This window comes from Xenopus laevis, chromosome 1L, assembly GCF_017654675.1.
Source record: "Xenopus laevis strain J_2021 chromosome 1L, Xenopus_laevis_v10.1, whole genome shotgun sequence".
In the NCBI taxonomy this organism is placed as follows: Eukaryota; Metazoa; Chordata; class Amphibia; order Anura; family Pipidae; genus Xenopus; species Xenopus laevis.
This window is the reverse complement of record NC_054371.1, coordinates 228,289,437-228,313,587: the sequence shown is the minus strand read 5'-3', so window position 1 is coordinate 228,313,587 and position 24,151 is coordinate 228,289,437. Positions and strand designations below refer to the sequence as shown.

Here is a 24,151-nt window from a genome sequence, read left to right as displayed (position 1 = left end):
TGAGCTAATTCCCCCAGAGAACGCCGTGTCACTGCATGTTTTTAATTTGCCTTTCCCCAGCGTCCCCGCCCTCGCTACTCCAGCGGCACAGCTCGCCGACTCCATCCAAGGCTTATTGCTTCTATTTCAAACTTTGTCTCGTGTCTTAAATTAATGAATTCCTTTCCCCGCAAATCCAATTAAATCCCTTTTCAAGGTTGGGCCCGGCTGAGCTTTGCTCCCTGCAGGTTCCCAGGTATTATCTCGGTACTCGCTACCCAGCAGATGTGCCGCCGGATAAATGGCAGAATTAAGGTTAAAAGAGGCGATCACATGACATAACATTCCCCCCCATGGCGGCGGCTAATGAGAACAGCTGAGTTTTTCTGATATCAGGATCAAACGTGACATTTTCACGGTGAGAAGAAGAAGAACGCGTTGGTCGGCCGCGCTTCGCTTATTTGTCCATAAAAGGTGACAAGAAATGCCGGCAGCCACTAACCCAACTGCCTGTTACCTGGACATTTAATACAATTTTCTATTGATTTCTGAGTCTCACCCCCCCCTTTAATAAATCTTACGCCTGTTGCAAAGGCGACTAAATCCTGGAAAAAGCCCATATGATTTTGTCAGCGAAAGACGCGCCGTCCCTGGAGAGGCGAGAAATAGCCCCATAAACGGCGGTCGATGGAACATCTATACTGTATTTCCTTTAATTATCCTGCAAATTGACACAGAGGTGACATTATTCAGTGTCATTTTTAGTCTGCGGCGTGACAGCAACGATATTAAATGTTTCGCTCTCCCGCGGTAAATATTGCCGTCCAGAGATCTGGGGATCAATAGCCGCTCAATAATAAATAGGCAGGTTACACTCTTGTTCCTTCATCTGCAGCCGCAGCCTCGTGTTTGATGAAAGAGCTTGTTTATTTATTTTATTTTAATTGGCTGGCCAATAGGAAATGGTCATTTATGTTCCCAAATGCTCATTGGCTATTACTTTAAGAAAAAAATGAGCTCCAACAGAAAAGTTGCTTAGAATTAGCCATTATAGTATTACAAAAATAAAAGTTAACTTAAAGGTGAACCAACCCTTTAAAGTTGAGCCATTTCCCTTTAATTACACCGTGGACCTTTTAGTATGTTATAGAAAGTCCAAGCAACCTTTCGCTTGGTCTTCATTTTTTTAAAAATTATTCTACTGACTCTTTGCAGCTTTCAAATGGGGGTCACTGACCCCGTCTAAGAAACAAACTCTCGGTAAGGCTACAAATGTATTGTTATTAGGGATGCACTGAATCCAGGATTCGGTTTGGGATTCGGCCAGGATTCTGCCTTTTTTTTAGCAGGATTTGGATTTGGCGGAATCTTTCTGCCCAGCCAAACCAAATCCGAATCCTAATTGCATATGCCAATTAGGGCAGGGAGGGAAATCGCGTGACTTTCTGTCACAAAACAAGGAAGTAATTTTTTTCCCCTTCTCACCCCTAATTTGCATATGCAAATTAGGATCCGGGTTCAGCATTCGGCCGCATCTTTCACGAAGGATTCGGGGGTTCAGCTAAATCCAAAATAGTGGATTGGGTGCATTCCTAATTGTTGCTACTTTTTATGACTCATCTTTCTATTCAGGCCTCTCCTATTCATGGTTGCTAGGGGAATTTGGACCCTAGCAACCAGATGGCTAAAACTGCAAACTGGAGAGCTGCTGAATAAAAAGTGAAATAATTCCAAAACCACAAATAATAAAAAATGAAAACCAATTAGAAATTGTCTCAGAATATCCCTCTCTACGTCATAGTAATTAATTTGAAAAACATTGTTGGGTTGATGGAGCACAATAAACATTACAGACAATAAAAATAGAGTAAACCCAGTGAAAGTATCAGCTGGAAACAACATAGATACAGAAGATGATATTACAGCACAAGGGATTATGCACTTTAGGATTATAGGCAAAGGCTGCCGAGGCAGAACGTCTTTCCCGGGTTGTCAAATTGAGTCTAAATGAAGGGCCCCGGGGATACGGCTGCTGCTCCTCCTACGGCTTTCTAACCACAGCTTGGGTGAGAGCGAGTGACGCAGACAGTTCTTTCCACCTTAATGGGTCTCCCAGGAACCAGCCTGGCTTCTTATATTTATTTCAGCTACACAATAATACATATTGCCCCCCACCGCTGTTGGACAGATCCTGCACCGAAAGAACTTTCCTCCGTGGCATTCCATCTCTTCTATCTGCTTATTATCTACTTATAGTTCCATTCCTTCTCTTAATATTGGTAAATAAACCTTAGGGCAGAGACACACTCAGATTCAGGGAGATTTAGTCGCCGGCGATAAATCGGGTCTATTTTGGGGGCGACTCATCTCCCCGAACTGCCTCCCGCCGGCTAGAATCTAAATCACAGGATGGCAATCAGTGCGCTTCGTTTTCCGAAGTCGTCTGAAGTTGCCTCACAAAGAAACTTCGGGCGACTTCAGAAAACAAAGTGCTCCGAGTGCCATTCCGCCAGCTAGAATCTATATCGCCGGCAGGATGGCACTCAGAGCACTTCATTTTCCGAAGACGTCCGACGTTTCCTCGTAAGGCAACTCCGGGTGACTTTGGAAAATGAAATGCTCCGAGTGCCGTCCCGCCAGTGATTTAGATTCTAGCCGGCGGGAGGCAGTTTGGGGAGATTAGTCACCCCAAAGAAGAGGCGATTTATCGTCAGTCGACGAAATCTCCCCAAATCTGAGTGTGTCTCTGCCCTTAGGTAGCAATCTAGTATGCAGGGGTGTAACTACAGAGGAAGCAGACCCTGAGGCTGCAGGGGGCCCATGAGGTATAGGGGCCCCATGCAGTGGCGGAACTACCGGGGGAGCAGGGGGTGCGAGCGGACCAGGGCCCGCACCCCTTCAGGGCCCCCCGGCAGCCTGCTCACCACTGCTCACCACTGAAATCCGGTGTGTGCGGAGGGGGGGGCGGGCCCGGCTGCGCGTCACGCACCAGAGCCCGTCCCCCTCTAGTTATGGCACTGGCCCCAATTCATATACAATTTCAATGAATATTGGTAAAACAGTTTAACCTCTAGACATTTTGGGGGCCTGAAAAGTAATTTGCTGTGGGGCCCAATAATATCTAGTTACGGTATAGTTATATTTATGGGTATCGTAACCCATAGCAATCCCAGCAATTCAATAACACTTTGAATTCTAAACTGGAGGGCTGAAGAACTAAATAAGAAATAGAGGTATAAGGAGGTGGTAGAGGTAGATCCCCATATCATTACACCTTTGCTGTGTTTTCTGTCCATAAATGATGAAAATATGAAGGTTAAAGCAGGTAGTAAAGTGCTAGGAAAGACCAATGAAACGTAAAATGCAATAGAGCACCTGTATGTGAACTTACGTAGGAGTAGTACAGAAGGTTTGCCACAGTCACTCATTGAACGTTCAAGGCATTAACCAAAAACTTTCAGATCGCTGAATGCAAGCAAAGTATCAAGGCTCCTCAAGCTCAACTTTTGCCTCAGCTTGGACACTACAGTGAAACTTCTATAGTCCAAATATACTCTTGGATCCATGGAGCAGAGTTACTGTAACTTTTCATGATATCAGTGCATTAACAAAGCTGGTATCCTGATTGTGAAACACACGTTTCCCTAGTGTTCTTTTCCTGAAGTGGCTGGATAGAATGGCAAAACCTGAGCCTGAGGCGCCTCCTGGTGCTTATCTGCTCAGCTCTATCAGTTCTGTGACATTGAGTGAGTCCTAGGCAATGACCCTCAGATGCCCACAGAGAAGATAGGCCCCTGCTGACAAATACTAGTCCTCAGCAGTCCATTTTCTAACTGTAAATATGCTTTCAGCTGACACAAGACTACTTGGAGCTATAAAGTTCATGGAATATGTCAGTTAGGTCTATCAGTTTGAAGAGGCCAATTCTGCAACTCAATAGAGGCATAAGCAATTAGAAAAACCTGCATTTTCTTGGCCTAAGAAGAGTTAATGGGGGGGGGGCTAATAAGTTATAAAGATGAACCAAACAAGATTGGGTTGCAATCCCTTGTTTACAGAGAAAATGGGGTTATGATACATTTATATCAATATATTAAATATGAATGGGCTTCTCAGGCAATCTCTTTGCCCAAAGTTCTTTCTAGAGGACACAAGAGGTTAGAAGAAAGGACTTTCATCTTTATCTACAGAGAAGGTTTTGTTTTTTTTTCTTTTTTCGTTCGGGTAGTAAAGTTGTGGAAGCTGCTTTATTAGAGGGTAGAGAAGATTTCCATTACACTTTGAGTTAGAGATCTATTAGGATCATGGTATTAAAATATATTATATGATGCTGAAAATGGTGTTTTATAATCTCCAAGTGATGGCCCTGCACCTATGACTGAAGTGCTTCAAGCACCCACAGTCAGGAGCCATTGACTATTTGGAGGTGCTGGGAGGTAAATATTATGTATGTTACATCTTGCTCTACTGTCTCCATCTTGTCCATCTGCTCCCAGCTTGCTGTACAATCTTGCCCTATTATTTCCATCTTGCTTTCTCCATCTTGCTCTATTGTTCACACCATTCCCAACAATATCTTGCTCTATTGTCTCCATCTTGCCTTCTGCTTTCATCTATTTGCACTCATATCTGGTCCTTTTGCTTCCATCTTGGTTTTATACCATCATCTTGCACTACTGTCTCCATCTTGCCCAACTGTCTCTATGTTGGTATTCTACCACCATCCTGCCTACTGTCTCCACCCTTCCTTGCTATCTTCATTGTCTTCATTTTGTCTTCTTTTCTTCAACTTGTCCCACCCTTGCTATCTTTCCCTACTGCTACCTTCTTGCTGTGCAGACAGTACAATGCCCTACTGCTCACACCTTTCCAAACAATATCTTGCCCTACTGCTCTCATCTATTCACTCTGATGTCTGGTCCTACTTCCTTCATCTTGGTATTCTACCACCATCCTGCCTACTGGCTCCATCCTTCCTTTATATCTTCACCTTGCACTATTGTCTTCATTTTGCCTCTTTATCCAACTTGTCCACCCTCGCTTTCCCTACTGCTACCTTCTTGCTGTGCAAACAGTACATTGCGCTACTGCCCTACTGCTCACTCCACACTAATGTCTGGTCCTACTGCCTCCATCTTTGTAGTCTACCACCATCGTGTGCTACTGCCTCCACCTTCGTATTTTACCACCATCTTGCTGTACTGTCCCCATCCTGACCTACTGCCTCCATCATGGTCTACTATCTCCATCTTTGTATTCTACCACCACATGCCCTACTGTCTCCATCTTTCCTTGCTGCCTTCATCTTGCCCTATTTTCTTCATTTTGCCTTTCTTTCTTCAACTTGTCCTACCATAACTATTTTGCCCTAATGCTACCTTTTGTTGTGAAAACAGTGCATTACTCCTTCTCTGTATTGCTATAGTTTCTCTATCTTGCCCTACTGCTTTAATTTTACTTTGCTGTCTCCACCTTGTCCTACTATTTCCATCTTGTTCTATTGCATTCTTCTTGCCCTACTGCTACCATCTTGCTGTGCTGACTTTACCTTTGACCACCATGTTTATATTGCTACAGTATCTCCATCTTGCCCTATGGTTTTCATATAACTATACTTGCTCTTCTATCTCTGTTAAAAAAATTGCATGACCCAGGGACTCTATATTGACCCATTTGCATTAATGAAATGTGTATAAACCACTTGTTAAAATATTCCACACATTTTGTCAATTCCACTTCATAAAATGTTCGACAATCAAAACTCTGCAAGACTTTAGGTATTACAAAACATTTCCCTGTAATGGCCTGCAGGATGCTTAAAGAGAAAAATTTTTAACAAGCTCCTTCATTAGAACTCCATAAAAGTTTTGAGGACTTGAAAAGCAGCTTTTCTCTGCATTCAGTGCTAAACGGTTCCCTTCTGTTTGAGAACAATATCACGGCAAACAGAGATCATTAGTTCCAATTTGGGATGTCCTTAGTAGACCTACTGTATTTGTTATATGGTTTTAGAGGTTTCAGTTGTTCTCTTTGTAGTTGGGTTTTGTTGTTAGCTCGTCTTTTATGTAAAAATAAGAAGAGGAAGGTATCTAGGGTAAAGTCTCAGTATTAAGTCCCTTTCAGTCTTTAACTACATTAAGTTAAAGGTACAGCTGTGTAGATATCACAATAGGGATGATGTCACAATGTCAACATTAAAAAAAAAAAAAATACAACCCCACCAACCAAATCCCCTAAACTGTATAGCCTGGCAGCAGAATTTTAGAAACCGGAGCATTTTATCGAAACTGGAGCAATGATAAAATCCCAACTAAGTTCTTATATCCCTACAAAGTCTTCATTTTAACAAATTATGACTTAAATGAACATTACAAAGACAAAACCTTATTAGGCACATCAACACTCACCACAACTAATGGAGACAATCTGCCAATGAGGAAAATATCCTGCTCTATAGTGTCATTCCACATAGGAAGAATATATAAACTAGGGCAGTTGTTCTATAACCATAGCAAAATAATGGATGATGAACATCATACTCCAACCAACTGCTGGAATGGCCTCCACTTGCAGTCCCTGAGGTTTATGAGAATTATACCCAATACCCTACAAAGGTGAAGTGAGCAGTACTTTTTGCATCCAATAAGAGCACCGGTTGTTGCCAATTGGAATGAAAACACAACATGGCTGGGGGAAGGGGCACCACACACTGTGTTGTAATTTAAGGCTTAGAGAGAAAGAAAATGCTTTGGTCTGGTTTTACATCATCTGCATCATTGTTTGCAGAAATTGGAGATATTTTTGGAAATCCATTTCCCTCTGATACAGAATAAAGGCTGAGGAGAGAAGAGGTGGCTCAGTAGGAGGAGACAGGAGGAGGCATTGACTTATGAATTAAGTGGTGGTCCATCAGAGACCCTAATTCAAAATCCCAGCAGCATCTCCAGGGGGTCCTAAACAAGACTCTTGATGTCCCAGAAAACGTTGAACCCCTTCTTGAGTACTGAAAGTCAATTGATTGCCCTGGGATCAAGTAACTATATAAAATTGCATATTAAGGAATATTAATTCCCTTTGCCTTGGGCACCAAAACAAAAATTGTAAATGCCATTGGGAAGGATACTAGAAGAGTTACATTAATCACATTAAAAGCTGTAGGATACCTTCATCTCCTGATCAAAAAAAACATTGTCTACAGTAGGATTGTCTATCCTGCAACTATTGTTGGACTAGTCTTCTAAACATCAACAGGAGGCATAGAGGTTAAGCATTCCTTGTCTAAATATTAAAATCTTGAGACAGGACAAATTAATAATAGCTTCCAGTTCAATTAAAGAGCAAGTCATTTACCATGCCTTGCCAGACATACGTCGGAGCGGTGCATGAGGCATGGGCAGTTGATCAAGCAGCCAATAGCATGTAGCTTCATCTTATCTGCTGCCCTTTGACCTGGGGTCTTCTGCTGAACCATGAACATGAGCTATAGGTTTCTCTTTAGACGAGCAAATGGCATTTAGGAAGGTGACAGAAAATGCCTGCATTACGCTTGATCAGACTGATTAGAATAACATCTCTTCCTGAGCTTTATTGTAAGTCCTAAGATATTGGAACAATTGATATAGCAGACTCATTTCTGACCAATTGATTATTGGCTTATACGGGTCGTACGGCTTCTATACACCCCCTACTGTGTATGAGGATCTTGCTTGCCTCCCGTGAACCTTTCAATTGGCCACCAGAGAGGTCTACTGCGTTGATCTCTCTGGAACCCAAAACAGTCCATCTAAAATCTAAAACAAAGAGCAGAACCTTAGCAATGAGACATAAAGGAGAGGGAGAAAAAAATATTCAAAGGATTAAATAATAGATTAAAAAAAAGCAGTCGGAAAGGTGTGTCGAGAAAAAAGCCCTTTTCCTGGATGAATCTAATTGTTTTGTTATCTTTACCCACCAAAGCATTTACTTTGGTTTGTCGCCCGATCCACAAACACTTTCGAGGAGATGACATTACCGAAAGGCAGGAACATCTGCATCAGCTCAGCATCCCCAAATTCCTGGGGCAGATGGTAGATAAACAGGTTGCAGCCCTCGGGTCCTGCAATGAGAACATAGAACAACATTTTACATCAAGTCAAACGAGACCCTGAACCTCTAAATAGACAGTAAAGTACGAGGGCACAGGATTGTGAAGGTTCCTTTCCTGCGCTTAGTTTATTCTTCTTTTATTCTGTTCCTAACAAAACACTAAACAGCTTGTCATGCAAAGAGGTTCTGAATCAGCAAGTTCTGTTTTTGATGGCAGTTGCTTTGTTTTTGTCCAATATTTTCTTTCTTTGCGTTTGAGGACTTTTCTACATGTAAGGACTCCTTCTTTGAGACTTTGCTTAGGATGTCATCACTTGTTATGTTTATCCATATGAAACATGTATTTCGATTTTATTTTTAAAACGGGTTTGTTAACCAATGTTGGGGTGATGAGGTTGAGTCACAGAATTCCTGAGAGAATTCCTGAGAGAAATGAAGAAACCCTACCTTGCCTAAATAATTTATACACCAGCATGGATGAAGGTTAGCTCAGTGGTATTTCTTTATATTTTGGGCAGAAAACACTGAACAATTGTATCGTTAGCCCGAAACGATCTAGTTCTAGAACCTCTTTGAAGACAAACTGCCTGGAGTCAAGATGCCTAAAGGTGGCCATACACTATTAGATCCGCTCGTTTGGGGAGGTCGCCAAACAAGCGGATCATAACGCGATATTCCCACTATCAGCAGGGCGATATCGAGTTAATCCAAACGGTCGACCCTATAGGCTCCGACTGGTGGTAGGACCACATCAACTAGCCGAGGCGGTTCTCGATTGATGGAAAAAATCAAACCTGCCCGATTGATATCTGGACGATTCCCTATCTGGACGATTTTTGGCCTATCGATTGAGGGGACCCATCGGAACTCCCCCACACGGTCAGATAATCTGCTGAATCGGACTAAAGGACTGATATCAGAAGCTTTAATCTGCCTGAACAGGGCACTCCAACCCAACCTGTTATGACCCCCACAAACAAGGGTCTTCTTCAGGGGTCATGCAAGAAAACATGTAGGCCTGGAGTTCCCTGTTCTCTGATCCTTATGCAGTTACAATAGAGGCTTTTAGGTAGCCCCTACAGTGAGTGCCCACCTATGTTTAAACATTTCCGGTGTACCATCACAATACTCTTGTAGTATATATGGACATAAGGTGCCAACTTGGGGGGGGAAGATGGAATTCCTTCCAGATAGAAACCAGATTATTCCAAAATCAAGAATCGCTCAATCGTAAAAACGTCATAATTATTTATGGCCTTTTATTGCTAAAAAATCTTCCAACTCACTTTGATCCTCACCAACAAATGCCACCTTTCTTGGTAGAAAGGTCTTACCTATAGTAAGAAAAAACTCTTCACATTCTATGAAAACTCTTCATTGTGCACCCTCAGAAAAAAAACAGACACATTTTATCATTCGCAGACACCCATGTTGAAGACAGGGGATCCTCCAAGACTGTATCATCCCTTGAAGGCCACATATTTGTGCCTAATTTTTTTTATAATGGTGCACACTAAGGAGCTCCGAGTTTCCATAGACGTTGTAAGAATAGAAGCAGCATTGGCATTTTTAGGAAGACCATAGACGTCTTGTATATACAGTAGGACCCCTATACACACTTGGCTATACAGAACAGAGTGCAGTGTAGGAGAGAAAAGATATTATGTCAGGCATCAGACTGCATTTGGCACAATGAACAATTGGGGACACAAGAGAAGTGCTACCTCCTCCCCGGCCCATAATTCATTCACCTTACTGGCAGACAGAAGGGAGACGGATCCATCTACTGACAGATGCCCATTTAAACCACATTAAAATTCTTCTGCCTCAGCGTGATTACAATTAGGGGCTCTGAGCACTCTCCTGTATTAATAGAAAATGAAGTTCTAATGAATATTTGCTAAGCACAATTTTCCCCACTAATTTGCTAAGAGGGCTTTTTTTTTTACGAGGGAACAGCTGATCTCTGCATTTCATAAAAACCACACGGGTTCAGAGGTGACACACAATTCTAATGGAGACTTGAAGGTTCCTGTGCCACAATAATTCCCGATGGCACTTTACCCTTTTAGTGCTGCTCATTCCTTCCATAAGGCGAGTGGGTAACATGTTTAATAGGGGCATAAACATACAATAATGTGTATTTGAGATCCTACAATAGTGTGTCTGATTGCAACCAACACTTTTATAAATCTATATATTGCAGCCTGTGGCCCTTGTCTTATGTTAAACTACAACTACTAAGATGTCACAGCACCAATCAAAATAGGGTCATAGGACTGATGCACTGGGGCCCCACTGTGCCAATGTTCTATGTAGTTGGGGACAACTGATTCAGTACGAGAACATGAGGGCTACAGTAACTCTGTATATTAAGTTTCTTAACCAGTTAGTTGGTTTTTAACTACAACTCCTAACTGGGAGTACTGGGAATGACTGTTCAACAATAGCTGAAATGCTATAGGTCAGATTGTTCTTATGCTGCTATCCTTGGTTCTCCATCTCCTGCTGGGGCATCCTAGTTCTAATGGGACCTAAAGCAGAAATACTTGGGTGCCCTAAGCATAATCATTTTCTAAACTAGAAGAAACCATCTAACCAAGGAACTTCTCATCTCATTGGCTTATAAAATGAGCCAGTGGAAGTTCTGAGACAAGGCCTACTGCTTAACTTCTCTGAGCCAAATCCATCCCTGGCAAAATAGTGGGGAATGAGCATGGGATTTATGCCACTTAAGGGGTTGTGCACAATTGTTCTTTGGTGTGAACAATGACAAGGCAAGATGACCACTTTATGTACTTTTAACACTTAAAGAAACCTAACCAACCTAACCAAGTGAATGCTTATCTCATAGGCTTCTAGAATGGGTCAGTGGAAGTTGTGAGACAAGGCCTACTGCTTAACTACTCTGAGCCAACTCCATCCCTGGCAAAATAATGTGATATGCATGGGATTTATGCCACTTTAGGGGTATGAGATAATGGTCCTTATGAGGTTTCCTCCTATAAAACATCTTATTAAGTGTATCTCTGATAGGAAAATAAACTGCAGGGTCCTCTGGTTCTGCTAAAACAGAGGATAATGTAGATATCTTTTGGATCCCTCATTGAAGGAAACATCAGTTATACATAAGGAACCTAATCGTAATGTTCTGCTACAAGATCCCAGTGGTTGGCTGGGAATTCTAGGGAGCTGCAGGGTGGCTTTCTTTAATTATGTAAAGAAGAACTAATCAGTGCAACCTCTATTTCCAAGCTTCAATCTTAAAACTGCACCAGATACCTGGGGCCTGTGACAATGGCCCATGATTAAACATAACAGGCCTAGGAATGGGAACTTGGAAAGCCTGATGGAAGCTGTCCAAACACATGCAATGTTAGGTATGAGGCTATGTACTAATTTCGGGGGGTGTGTTCCCAAGGAAAGTTCCTGGTGCCATAGATATCAGTTGTTTGCTGGATTGGGTTCTACATGCAAGCATGGACATTCTTTCCTGTAAACAGCCATAATTTGGAAATAGTACAGATATGGGACCTATTATCCAGGATGCTCCAGTCCTGGGAGTTTCTGGATAACAGATCTTTCTGTAATTTGGATCATCACACCTTAAGTCTACGAGAAAACATGTAAACATTAAATCACCCAATAAGTTGGGTTTGCCTCCAAGAAGGATTAAATATATCTAAATTTGGACCAAGTACAAGGTACTGTTTTATTATTACACAGAAAAAGGAAATCATTATAAAAATTTGGATTATTTGGATAAAATGGAGTCTATGGGAGACGGCTTTTCTGTAATTCAGGACTTTCTGGATAACAGGTTTCCTGATAACAGATCCCATACCTGTACTAGTCTTTGTGTTATTGGTTTATCGTTGTATGTACTGAAAACTTGGTATAGTGATTGGTCGTTGGTTTCATGCTGATACGTCTGCTTTGGTTTGGTTGCCTAAAGCCTTCTACAGACAAATGACACATAATAAGCAGATCAGTAGAGGAGCATTGAGAGGAGCTGTTTCCATAACACGGTGTGTGTGTCTAATTACAATACATACATATATATCAATACATATATAATAGATGGATGTGGCAGCTTAGAGCTTCTGCTCACATACAATACACAAAGAAGCACAATGCATGTAATGCTGGGCTATTAGACAAATACAAGAGGTCCTCTGTACTCTGCTGGGCTTTTATACAGCAGCCAGGAAATATGAAGGAGTTCAGAAGCATTGGGTATTATGATTTCTCTCTCCAGCACAAAGTGTATTCACAGGGCTGACAACATGCGGATAATAAAGAGCATTGGCAACGAATCTGATTAGAAAAGGTCAGCTGGTCGTAAAGACACGGAGCTTTATAAATAGTTAATAATTAGAGAGAAGACACAATGCAAGAAGTGGTGGCAAATAAAACCCAACAGGAGCGAGTGCTTATAAACTGCACTATTTTCTGTAGAGCATTATCCAACCTTGTACCTATATCTGACATATCATGGGGTATATCCAAATAATTACGTTGCATAAATGAGTCTATTCAGCCCATGAGATGATTGGGGGCCACAGGGAACATGTCACATGTAAATTCTTGTTGTTCCCATTGCAGTTGGTTTTGTTAACCAGGATTCTGCTGTTCCAATGTTATGATTGGCCACAGCTTGGTCTAAACTTTCTAATGCTTGGGGTCTCAAGTCAGTCTAGGTCTGCCCATCTGTCTGGGTACAGCTAAGTAATTAGTTTTGTTACTAATAAAGACTGATTTGATTCCATTTTTATCATTTTTCTTGGCAACACCGAAGGGTACTGGGTATCTTCCAAAATCAAAGACATAAACTGCGGCTGCTTCAGAACCTCTTGTACACACGGGCACCAGATATACAGTTACCAATGTCAACTTTGTCCAAAAAGAAAGTGCTAGTAAGCCTGCAACAGTTTTAACCTCTCTCTCTCTACCATAGCTAGAGTAAGTGATATAGGGTCCCTGGTAAGGCAGGAAAGCTGGGAAACCACCAGTGTCCCACCAGAGGCCCTCTTGTTTGTAACCACACCCTTTAACTGTCAGAAACTGGAAGATGATGTAGGGTCCCTAGTAAAAGAAGAAAGCTGGGACCTGGAGAACCACCAATGTCCAACCAGAGGCCCTCCATCTCTTTGGATCCACAGCCTTTAAATGTCAATGAGAAGCTGGAAAATGCAGATCAACAAGAGTTAGAGGGCTGCAGAATGGACATCCTTGATATATATTAAGGATTAAGATAATAATTTAAGTTCCTCTTTGGTCTACCCTCAATTTAGTAGTCAGAGCCCAGAATGTTTCCTGTCTTGGAGGCATCTAATTCTATAGACCCTGGAGCCAAGTAATCTGAGCATGTGAATGATGGTAAGACTTGCCCTGTACTTTTACTATCTTCTACTCAAGGTGCTCCTACCTTTCTTGGGGCTTCTTTGGTCTACCCTCAAATAAGTAGCCAAAGCCCTGAAATGTTTTCTAGACTGTTCTCTAGGACTTTATGCATCTAATTCTCTAGACCCTGGAACCATGTTGTGTGTGTAAGTGATGGTGGGACAATTCCCCTGTACTTTTACCATCTTCTACTCAAGGGGCTCCTACCATTCTTGGGACCCTCTTTGGTCTACCCTCAAATTAGGATTCAAACCCATGAATATTTTCTAATTTCTAGGCCTTGGAGGTATCTAATTCTCTAGACCCTGGAGTCATATTGTCTAAGTGATGGTCAAAATGTTCCTACTCACCTTCTCTCTGTTGCTGTGGAATCATGGGAGGCGGCTGTGGAAAGGCTTGACTGATCTGACCATAAGCAGCAGGGTAGGCAGCTATTGGAAAGACACAAAAAGCAGGTGTGAGTTTGCTGTTAGGCTGTTTTTCACAATACAACAATAATAGGGCTTTCCAACACCATTTCCCATTGACTTGAGTTACACCAGAGATATATCATAATGTGTTTACTGTTTCCTATGGAAAAAGAAAATTAATTTGATTTGTCCAAATCAATTCCCGCCCTACTCTGCTGGTACAACTCTCATTGGTGACCCATCTTCTGGTTGGTGACCCATTCTTCCTTATTGTGACCCATTCTTCCTTTGGTGATCTATTCTTCACTTTGGTGACCCTTCATTTTACTTTCTCAGGTTTCTTCTCAAGACACACACACCCTCTCTAGCCAGGGCCTAGTTGTTCAATTATAATGTCTATTTGCAATAACAATGTTGTATTTAAACCTACTTTTATCTTCAGTTGTCAGGGCTTTCTCTTCCCTTTAATAAAAAATATATTATTTAGAGTCCTAAATAAAAAGCAGTCAGGCCTCAGAGAAAATAATTCTGCTGATACCATAGCTAGTAGTACACATAGTAGAACCAGAAAAGTTATACAAGGGCCAAATAGGTTCAATTTGTGGCGTTTCTGGTCCTTTTTATGTACTTTCTGATGATTCAAATGCAATTTTGTAGCCAGGGCTCCTTATTTGTCCATTAGTTATCGTCTTTCAAAGAAGAGTGCAATTATTTTGTCAGCGGGTGATTGAGAAAAAAAAAACAAGAAGAAGAAGAAGAAGAAAAAACCCAAAGAAACACGATTTTACCCCAGGAGCTGGCAAAGCGTTAGGATATAATTAAGCATCTTGAGTTCTCAGTGCTAAAAACATAATGACTGCAAATTGCCTAATTTTAGGCTTCGGTCTTTGCTTCAGCGTTAAATCTAACATTGTTCTCGTACTGCTTAAATCTGTTTGGTTTGAGTGGAGATAAATGGATTATAGATTATAATGAGATGGCTCCTGTCGGGGGACTCGGTAATCTGCTCGCAACTTCATGGAGTTTACTTTTAATGGATCTTAGTTGCACAAGTTCAAAAATGTTTTCCAATGGCAGATTTATGGGAAAGAATAGGATTAAAGGTGTATGGAATTTGGAACTTGCTGATAGAAATAACCCAGACTTATTATATAGAGAGGAGCCATTGACCTGTGGATGGTACTGTTGGGTTTGTTACACTTGTTAGTCCAAACATTTATAGGACTTTACTGGGTATGGATAATTTCAGTCATACAGAGTATGACTATGAAGATTTTCATTCATCCAGGTCATAGTATATCTAGTATAGGTAAATCTAAAAACAACTGGACTTGCTGAGTAATCAATGAAGACGTTTCACTACTCATCCGAGCAGGTTCTTCAGTTCAACTGACTGGTGTGGGAAGTTCTCAGCATATAAACTCTTCCACTAATCCAATCACAATGGCCCATTGTAACTCTTCAAAGAGGTGACATCTAAAGAACTTCACAGAGGTGTTGATTCTGTGTAGTTACTGTCATGCAGAGTAGCCTTTCTGTCATTAGCTGTCAGTTGGATGCAGGGAGTTTTAGTCCAACCACAGTGTTGGGGGGCGGGTGTAGTGTTAGATGGAAAATAATGTTAACTGTAGTGAACCCCACAGATGAGAAACTGTTGGTGGAAAGAGTGGGATCTCTAAATAATGGAAAAATACAACAGTAAAACAAGATGGAGACTGCAGGAAAAGAAAGGTGTAGTTGTTTAACATGAGGGGACTGTAGGGCAAAATGATGTCAGGAAAGATGTAGACAGCAAAGTAGGATGGAGGCAGTAGGGGCAGTTACAGTACGATAAGATAGTAACAGTAATAGAAGATGAAAACCATTAACACAAAATCACAAGATGGACACAATAGGATAAAAAGAGACAGTAGGACAAGAAAGACACAGTAGAAAAGATGAAGACAGTAGGAAAGCAATGCAGCGTTAGGACATGATGGAGACAGCAGGACACATTGGAGACAGTAGGACAAGATGGAGACAGTAGAAAAAGATCGAGACAGTAGGACAAGATGGAGACAATAGCACAAGAGGGAAACAGTAGGACAAGACGGAGACAGTAGAACAAGATGGAGACAGTAGAACAAGATGGAGACAGTAGGACAAGATGGAGACAGTAGGGCAAGATGGAGACAATAGGGCAAGATGGAGACAGTAGGGCAAGGTGGAGACAATAGGGGAATATGGAGACAGAAGGTCAAGATGGAGACAGTAGGACAAGATGGAGACAGTAGGGCAAGACGGAGACCATAGGGCAAGGTGGAGACAATAGGGGAAGATGGAGACAGAAGGTCAAGATGGAGACAGTAGGACAAGATGGAGACAGTAGGGCAAGATGGAGACAGTAGGAGAAAATGGAGAAAATAGGACAAGATGGAGACAATAGGACAACCGTGCATCAGTGTTTTCCAACTTGCATTTCTTCAATTGTGGTTAAAGATCTACTCCCACTGACAACCAAAGGCTGCTGGGATGGCCCCTGAAGCCTACTTTGACCCCAGAAGTCACTCCTTAGCTATAGCTCCAGAGACGTCACATCCCTGGTATAATACATACAGTATATTTATTTAAGTGCCGTTTCCTAGCATTCAGAGACTAAGGGGGCAATGTAATGAAAACTGCAGTGTTTACTATAATCTCACAGCTCGTTTAGAGGACACTCTGGATACACACTCAGAAATATGGGACACCTAGAAGTCTACTACAGAAGAGCCAATAAATTGAACTGGTGCCAAGGGAAATTATCCATATCTTACTTAAATCAGTTAAATATAATATTGGTAACCTACAATTTATGTGAATTAACATTTTTTATGAAAAAAAGTATATGTGCTACACTATGTCCTAGGATTGCTACCTAACTTCTGTCCTTTACTTTTTTTATTTTATTTTTTATTATAGTTTTGTGTCTCTGTTATTGAAAAAATGAAAAACAAATCATAAATAAAGATATATATATATATCTATATAAAAAAAAAAACCTGCTGTGTTTGCTGCTTATGTAATAACCTGAAAGCAAGAAGCTGTTACCTGATTGGTTGCTATGGGTTACTAGACCATTATTATGATATCCTTTATTACAGAACATGCTGGTTGTTGACGTTTAGCCCAACCCAGAAGACCCACATTGTACTTGCCACCTTTTAATTCTACAAAGTGGCCACCGCAGAACCACCATATTTTTAAAATTGGGGCAAATCAGAAAATTGTTGAAATGTTCATTATCAATACAGGATTTCTATGTTGTAGTTATAGGAACCAGCTCTATAAACGCATTATCTTTGCTGCCCTCTGCTGTCCGTAGAAGGAAACATTCTATTCTCTGGCCATCGGCAGCCTTCGCTGCATCTCTGTTTTTTTTTTTAGATTTTAAGGACGGGAATTCTTCAACTATTGGTCGAGACTCAAAAAAGGGTCCCCTACTCTGTTTATAGAGGGTATCCGTGATCTCCTTTAACACAGAAAGGGGACGTAAGTTAAAGAAATAGGACTTTAAAATACAAAGAAGACAGAATTTCCTGGTAACAGGGAGAGAAAAGCTGCAAACTGCCTGTCTACTAACTGTCATCCCTCCTATTGTGCTGGGTATTGACGTCTTACAGATATGACTCACAAACCAGCAAGGTGGGAATAATCTCTGATTGAAATATTCCGGCTGATTTAAAATTGAAATACTGTCAGGGGTCTCTACACAACTGAAGAACCATCTCCCACTCTTGTCTGTAAAGGTCATCTCCTAACTGTCAGTTTCTGCTCATTTCTTTTTTTTATGGCCAGGCAACTGAGAATTTAAAAACAACTCTTTAAAGGCAAAAAATACACCTAGTTTTGATGTTTACCTTAAAAAGGGCTAAAAGTCAAACAGAAAATGAAAGTTTACTTGCTCAGCTGAGCAAAATTTTAAATATTTTTAATTTTGAGTCCTTAGTAGCAGTTTTGTAAGAGTAGAAAAGAAAGGGTAAGAGTAAATATTTATTAGGAGTAAGTGTTAATACTAACGACCTGCATATTGCTGTACTCCGGCATAGGCTTGCTGCAAGGGGTCCGCTGCAGTGGGACTCTGTGCTGTGGACACAAACACAACAGACAGTCACAATCAATTCAGAACGGAATAGAAAACACAACAGGGACATTTTTCAGATTTTGCAGAAAATTAAGTTAGTGAGCCTTATGGTGTTGCTCTGCTTAGAACTCACCATTCCTTTGCTCACAAGCTTAATTTTCTGCCAGCTGTGGCTGGATGCCCAAAGTGTACAGTGGGTGGCGCTATTGCGTCAAAGCCATTGTACGGGTATATGACCTGTTATCCAGAATGCTCAGGACCTGGATAAAGGATCTTTCTGTAACTTGGAACTCCATAACTTATGTCTACTAAAAATTTAATTTAAACATTAAGTAAACCCAATAGGACTGTTTTACCTCCAATAAGGAATAATTATATATTGGTTACAATCAAATATAAAGTAGCGTTAGTGATGGGCGAATTTGCGCCGTTTCGCTATGCCGAAAAATTTGCGAATTTCACGCGAAATTCACGAAACGGCGAGAAATTTGCGAAACTGCACCGGCATCTCATTTTTTTGATGCCGGCGCCCGTTTTTGGCGCCCGCGTCCATTTTTTCGGAAAAATTTTTTTGACGCCGGCGAATTTTTGCAGCGAAACGTGCAAATTCGCAGCGAATTCGCGCCTGGCAAATAAATTCGCCCATCACATTATTACAGAGAAAAAGGAAATCATTTTAAAAATTACAATTATCTGATAAAAATGTAGTCAGTGTGAGATGGCCATCCTGTATTTGGAGCGTTCTGGATAGCGAGTTTCTGGATAACGGATACCGGTATTGGCAGTGTAAAAACTGCTAATATCTTGAAAACCATAACAAAAAGTAAGATAAAAAGATATGAATTGCACAAGTGTTGAGAAATGTACATTTATTTGTTGTGAGGTTTTGGCATTTCCTTTAAGGGTGGTGACACACGCTAAAATTCCGGCGAGATTAGTTGCCCGGCGACAAATCTCCTCTTCTTCGGGCGACTAATCTCCCCGAAAATCCTTCCTGCCGGCTAGAAAAGAAATCACTAATGGGATGGCACTTGGAGCGGGGGACACTTGGAACTCTTCGTTTTCTGAAGTCGCCCGAAGTTTCCTCGTGAGGCAACTTCGGGCGACTTTTTTTGTTGCAAACTGTAATTCCAATTACTGTAATTGTCATTTTCACTCTGATTCCGACCCTTGATACAATGGAGCAGAAATCAGTTCTCCTCCAGGTTTGTTTATCGCGTTCTGCTATATTGTTTAGTGAGTGAGAACCAGCAGTTCAGAGACGATAACTAGTTATAGTTTAAGTCAATTCAAGGATTTCCTGGTGGAATTGATCTAAATCCCCGCCTCCGGGATCATTCCATACGAGCAGCTCAGAGAAACGGATGTAGATTAGAATTCCTGGCCGCGGCATTCGGCGTTATTAAGATTGATTAGGACAGTTGATGGCATGATTAAGGGAGTTGACTGTTTATAATTAATTAGCCATTCTCACACAACAATAACGGCAATAACAGAAATAATATGGTGATCAAGGGGAAATAGTGATAGGGGCCACGTTTGATGATTTCAGAAGAGAAGAGGCCCAGAGTTCTCGTCTCATTTTGGGGAGCATGAGAATCCAAACGCCTTATTCCTTTTGCCTTTGCCAGTCACTGCCTTGTCCTAAATTCTGAAGCATAGTGGGAGCCTAAGCCTAGTTCTCTTCCACTCGTTATTTATTAACAATACGGCTGTAGTTTTTCCTTCTCAATGTAACTGAATGTGTCTCAGTGGGACCTGGATTTTACAAGTGAGTGTTGTTCTTAGATCTACCAGGCAGCTGTTATCTTGTGTTAGGGAGCTGCTATCTGGTTACCTTCCCATTGTTCTGTTGTTAGGCTGCTGGGGGGAAGGGAGGGGGTGATATCAGTCCAACTTGCAGTACAGCAGTAAAGAGTGACGGAAGTTTATCAGAGCACAAGTCACATGACTGGGGGCAGCTGGGAAACTGACAATATGTCTAGCCCCATGTCAGATTTCAAAATTTAATATAAATCTGTTTGCTCTATTGAGAAATGGATTTCAGTGCAACACTATTAACTGATGTGGTTTGAATTTTTTTTTTCCCATGACAGTATCCCTTTAAAGACCAAAAATGTGTCTCTTGAAGGCTTTTCGCCTCCCCAGCGAGTTGCTCAAATGATTTATAATTCTGATTTTAAAAAGTAAAAATTATAACTGTTAATCTCATAATTATGACTTTTAAATTTATAAATCCTAATTTTGACTTTTTAAAGTAAGAATTATGAGATTAAAAGTCATAAATCATCATTTTTTTTCCGGCCCCAGTGCCAGCTGATGAATTAACTCTTAATTGTCTGTGCCCATAGTGGAGGTAAAGGAGTGCCAAATAGCAATCAGGCAAAACCAAAAACTACTAGCATTTATTCATATCCAGAATGCTTGGCACCTGGAGTTTTCTGGATAATGAATCTTTCCGTAATTTGGATCTTCACACTTTAAATCTACTAGAAAATCATGTTCACATTAAATAAAGCCAATAGGCTGGTTTTGCTTCCAATAAGGATTAATTATATCTTAGTTGGGATCAAGTACAAGCTACTGTTTTATTATTACACAGAAAAAGGAAATCCGTTTTAAAAATGTGGATTATTTGGATAAAATGGAGTCTATGAGAGACGGCCTTTCCATAATTCTGAGCTTTCTGGATAATGGGTTTCCGGATAAAGGATCCTATACCCGTAGTAGAATATTGCAGCAGCCTCTGTGTTATGTTGGACATTGTAAAATTCACTAATCGTAGGATTACAGGGGACATATTTGCTGGGTTGTGTGACTTAATGCCTCAGTCAGAATAGAGTCAGGATGGAGTCAGGATAGAGTCAGAATAGAGTCAGGATAGAGTCAGGATAGAGTCAGAATAGAGTCAGGATAGAGTCAGAATAGAGTCAGGATAGAGTCAGAATAGAGTCAGGATAGAGTCAGAATAGAGTCAGGATAGAGTCAGAATAGAGTCAGGATAGAGTCAGAATAGAGTCAGGATAGAGTCAGAATAGAGTCAGGATAGAGTCAGGATAGAGTCAGAATAGAGTCAGGATAGAGTCAGAATAGAGTCAGAATAGAGTCAGGATAGAGTCAGGATAGAGTCAGAATAGAGTCAGAATAGAGTCAGGATAGAGTCAGAATAGAGTCAGGATAGAGTCAGAATAGAGTCAGGATAGAGTCAGAATAGAGTCAGGATAGAGTCAGAATAGAGTCAGGATAGAGTCAGAATAGAGTCAGGATAGAGTCAGGATAGAGTCAGGATAGAGTCAGAATAGAGTCAGGATAGAGTCAGAATAGAGTCAGGATAGAGTCAGAATAGAGTCAGGATAGAGTCAGAATAGAGTCAGGATAGAGTGAGAATAGTCAGTATGGAGTGAGAATAGAGTGAGAATAGAAGGCAGCACTTACCTGGGTATGGGTGGATCCCATTAGCAAATACAGCTTCTGCTGCTGGCTGACCATTGGCCTGTGCTGGGATCCCAGTAAAACCATTGACCCCGATTGGAGATGGAATGCTAGGCACAGCTGGTGCAGTGATACCCGGGGGGGTGCTTCCACCTGGAATAAAGAAAGGAACACAAATGTAACAGGGTGGGCTGCCATACTGATTGCTTTACTTCATACATTCTGTCAGTGGGCTTCACTTTCACTGTAGCTCCATATCCTTTGTCTGTAACAGTGGGGGTCTTTCATAAAGTTCGCGCAGCGCATATTTTTCGCAAATGGTTGTATTGCGCATGTTTTTTTCTGAACGCAAATATATTGCACTGCTCTGCTCGTCTTTCTGTTTTTGCGAAATCGCATTGTGAATAGATTTTCACGAAATGGCGCCCAAATGAGACGGGAGTATGCGAGAGCGCACCCAATGTGCGAGGTTGTTGTGCACAAAAATAGCGTTGCCAGTAACTTAAATACGCAGTTTGCAAAATTGTTTTGCGAATATTTTATCCGTCACCAAAGTTGTGGCGTAATTGAGCCGCAGGGTGTGCGCATAAATATTCGCAATTTGCGAATTGTGACATATTTAAAAAGCTCCTATAGACATTTGCGTTGTGGAAAAAAATTCACAATTCTGTTTGAACCCTCTTTTTTAGCTTTACAAATATAACCAAGCGCAGGGCAAATATATATTCACTTTCCGAACTAATCTGCCCTGCGCGACGTTTATAAATGACCCCCAGTGTCTGTACAACGGGTGCTTCACCTTTAAATTAACTTTTAATATGTTTTAGAATGGCTAATTCTAAGCACCTTTTCAATTGGCCTTCATTATTTTTTTTATATAGTTTTTGAATAATTTGCCTTCTTCATCTGACTCTTTCCAGTATTCACTGGGGGGTCACTGACCCCATCTAAAAAAACAAATGCTCTGTAAGGCTACAAATATATTGTTATTGCTACTTTTTTATTACTCCTCTTTCTATTCAGGCCTCTCCTATTCATATTCCTGTCTCTTATTCCCATCAGTGCATGGTTGCTAGGGTAAAGTGGAGCCTAGCAACCAGATGGCTGAAATTGCTGCTGAATAAAAAGCTAAATAACTCAAAAAACCCACAAATATTAAAAAATGAAATAAAAATCAGGGTCTCCTGCCCGACAGCGATGGGATGACAATGACACTTCTCTCAGAATTTTAATGACAGTATGAAATTAACACAAAAGCAAATGTACATTTTATTCCTTCTTTATTGGCAAAAAAGAAAGAGAGAGAGAAACCCCCTAAGAGACAGCAGCTTCCCTATTCCCCCGGTGACAGGCGCATTATCAGAGGCTCCGTGTGACAGTTGCGAGGGTGCGTGGGGGGACGTCTCACTCGGGATTAAAGGAGGAAATATTTTGAAGTGTCTCATCGCCTTCATTTCGCTTACTAAGCCCCTAAACCCTCTCCCCTTCACTTTCCTTCTCCCAATGCCGCTGTCTCAGCACTTTCTCTTCTCCTTTGTAGCAAAGAAACCGCAGTCACAACTGCCTTAAAGGGAAGGTAAACCCAACATTATCATTAATGAAAGGAATATTCATTGATTCCTTAGTTCCCCTGGAAATGAACATACACGTACCAATCAAATTGTCCGAAAACAGAACGTATGATTATCGGTACATGCCCTTTGTGCAAACAATCGGAACATTAGGAAGGCGGCCATAGTGTTCTGTACCCAGCAGGCTGGTGTATGGCTGTCTTTATTATACAGCAGACTTTAAAACCTGCCTGGTTGCCAGGAAACCCACAACAATACAAAATAAAGACAAATTGCAAACAGTTATGGTGTAAAAATGTAATTTTGAGGTTAACTGTCCCTTTAATGTTGATGCCACAATGGAGTGATAGCCTGTGTTCCTATAGGATGAGTCCATGGCAATCAACTAGAAAGGATCTGAGGATGGAATTGTTTTATTTATTTCTGATCTTTTTATTCTGCCCTATTCCCATTCCCAGTCTGTTATTCTCACCCCTGCCCCGTTGCTAGGGTTTCTAAAATCATACAATTACCACTGGCGTGATATCCTTGTAGCACCAGTAACGCAACTATAGAGGAAGCAGACTTAGTGGCCCTTGGGGAGACCGGGGAACTGGGGATGCAGAACAGAGGGTCCGCTTCCTCTATATTTCTATAAAATCCGTCCCACTCCAGCTGTAGGGGCGGGGCTGTAGAGGGCCGTCAGTGGGCAGGCAGGGAGCGGAAAGTAGGCGGGGAGTAGGTGGGCGGGAGACAGGTAGGCAGGGGGCCCAGAGCCAACCAGATACACCACTGGTTGTCAGTTTGATTTCAGCCAGGGCGCTATCTGCCTGTGTGTGCGTGCGTTTACTCCAGGTACTCCAGTTCAGGGTCGTATTGGAGCCATGGGGGCCCACCGGGGCTGCAAACGAAGGACCTCCTGGCAGTCCCCGGGGGCTCCCTCTCTACCTACAATTCCTGGGCCTGTAGGTTCTGCTGGGGGAGGAGATCTGGGCCAGGGCCCACTGGTTTTTTTCCCGGTGTCCCACCAGCCCAGTCCGACCCTGCTCCAGTTTCCTTTAGGGATGCACCAAATCCACTATTTTGGATTCGGCCGAATACCGAACCGAATCCGAACTCTAATCAGCATATGCAAATTTGGGATAGGAAGGGGAAAACATTGTTTTGTAACAAAAAGTAACACAATTTCC

General features: G+C 41.5%; 1 protein-coding gene across 13 annotated transcripts in view; it reads right to left on the bottom strand.

Moving 5' to 3' along the window:
- celf4.L (CUGBP, Elav-like family member 4 L homeolog) overlaps positions 1-24,151 on the bottom strand; it is a 675,257-nt gene that overhangs the window by 32,402 nt on the left and 618,704 nt on the right. For 4 of the 13 annotated variants that reach the window (XM_041582984.1, XM_041582720.1, XM_041582823.1 and 1 more), the window contains exons 8-11: positions 21,415-21,564; positions 17,916-17,981; positions 13,818-13,898; positions 7,931-8,074 (exon numbers count right to left, since the gene is read on the bottom strand). In XM_041582984.1, the coding sequence (XP_041438918.1) occupies positions 7,931-8,074; positions 13,818-13,898; positions 17,916-17,981; positions 21,415-21,564 (441 nt within the window). 13 annotated transcript variants of the gene reach the window in all.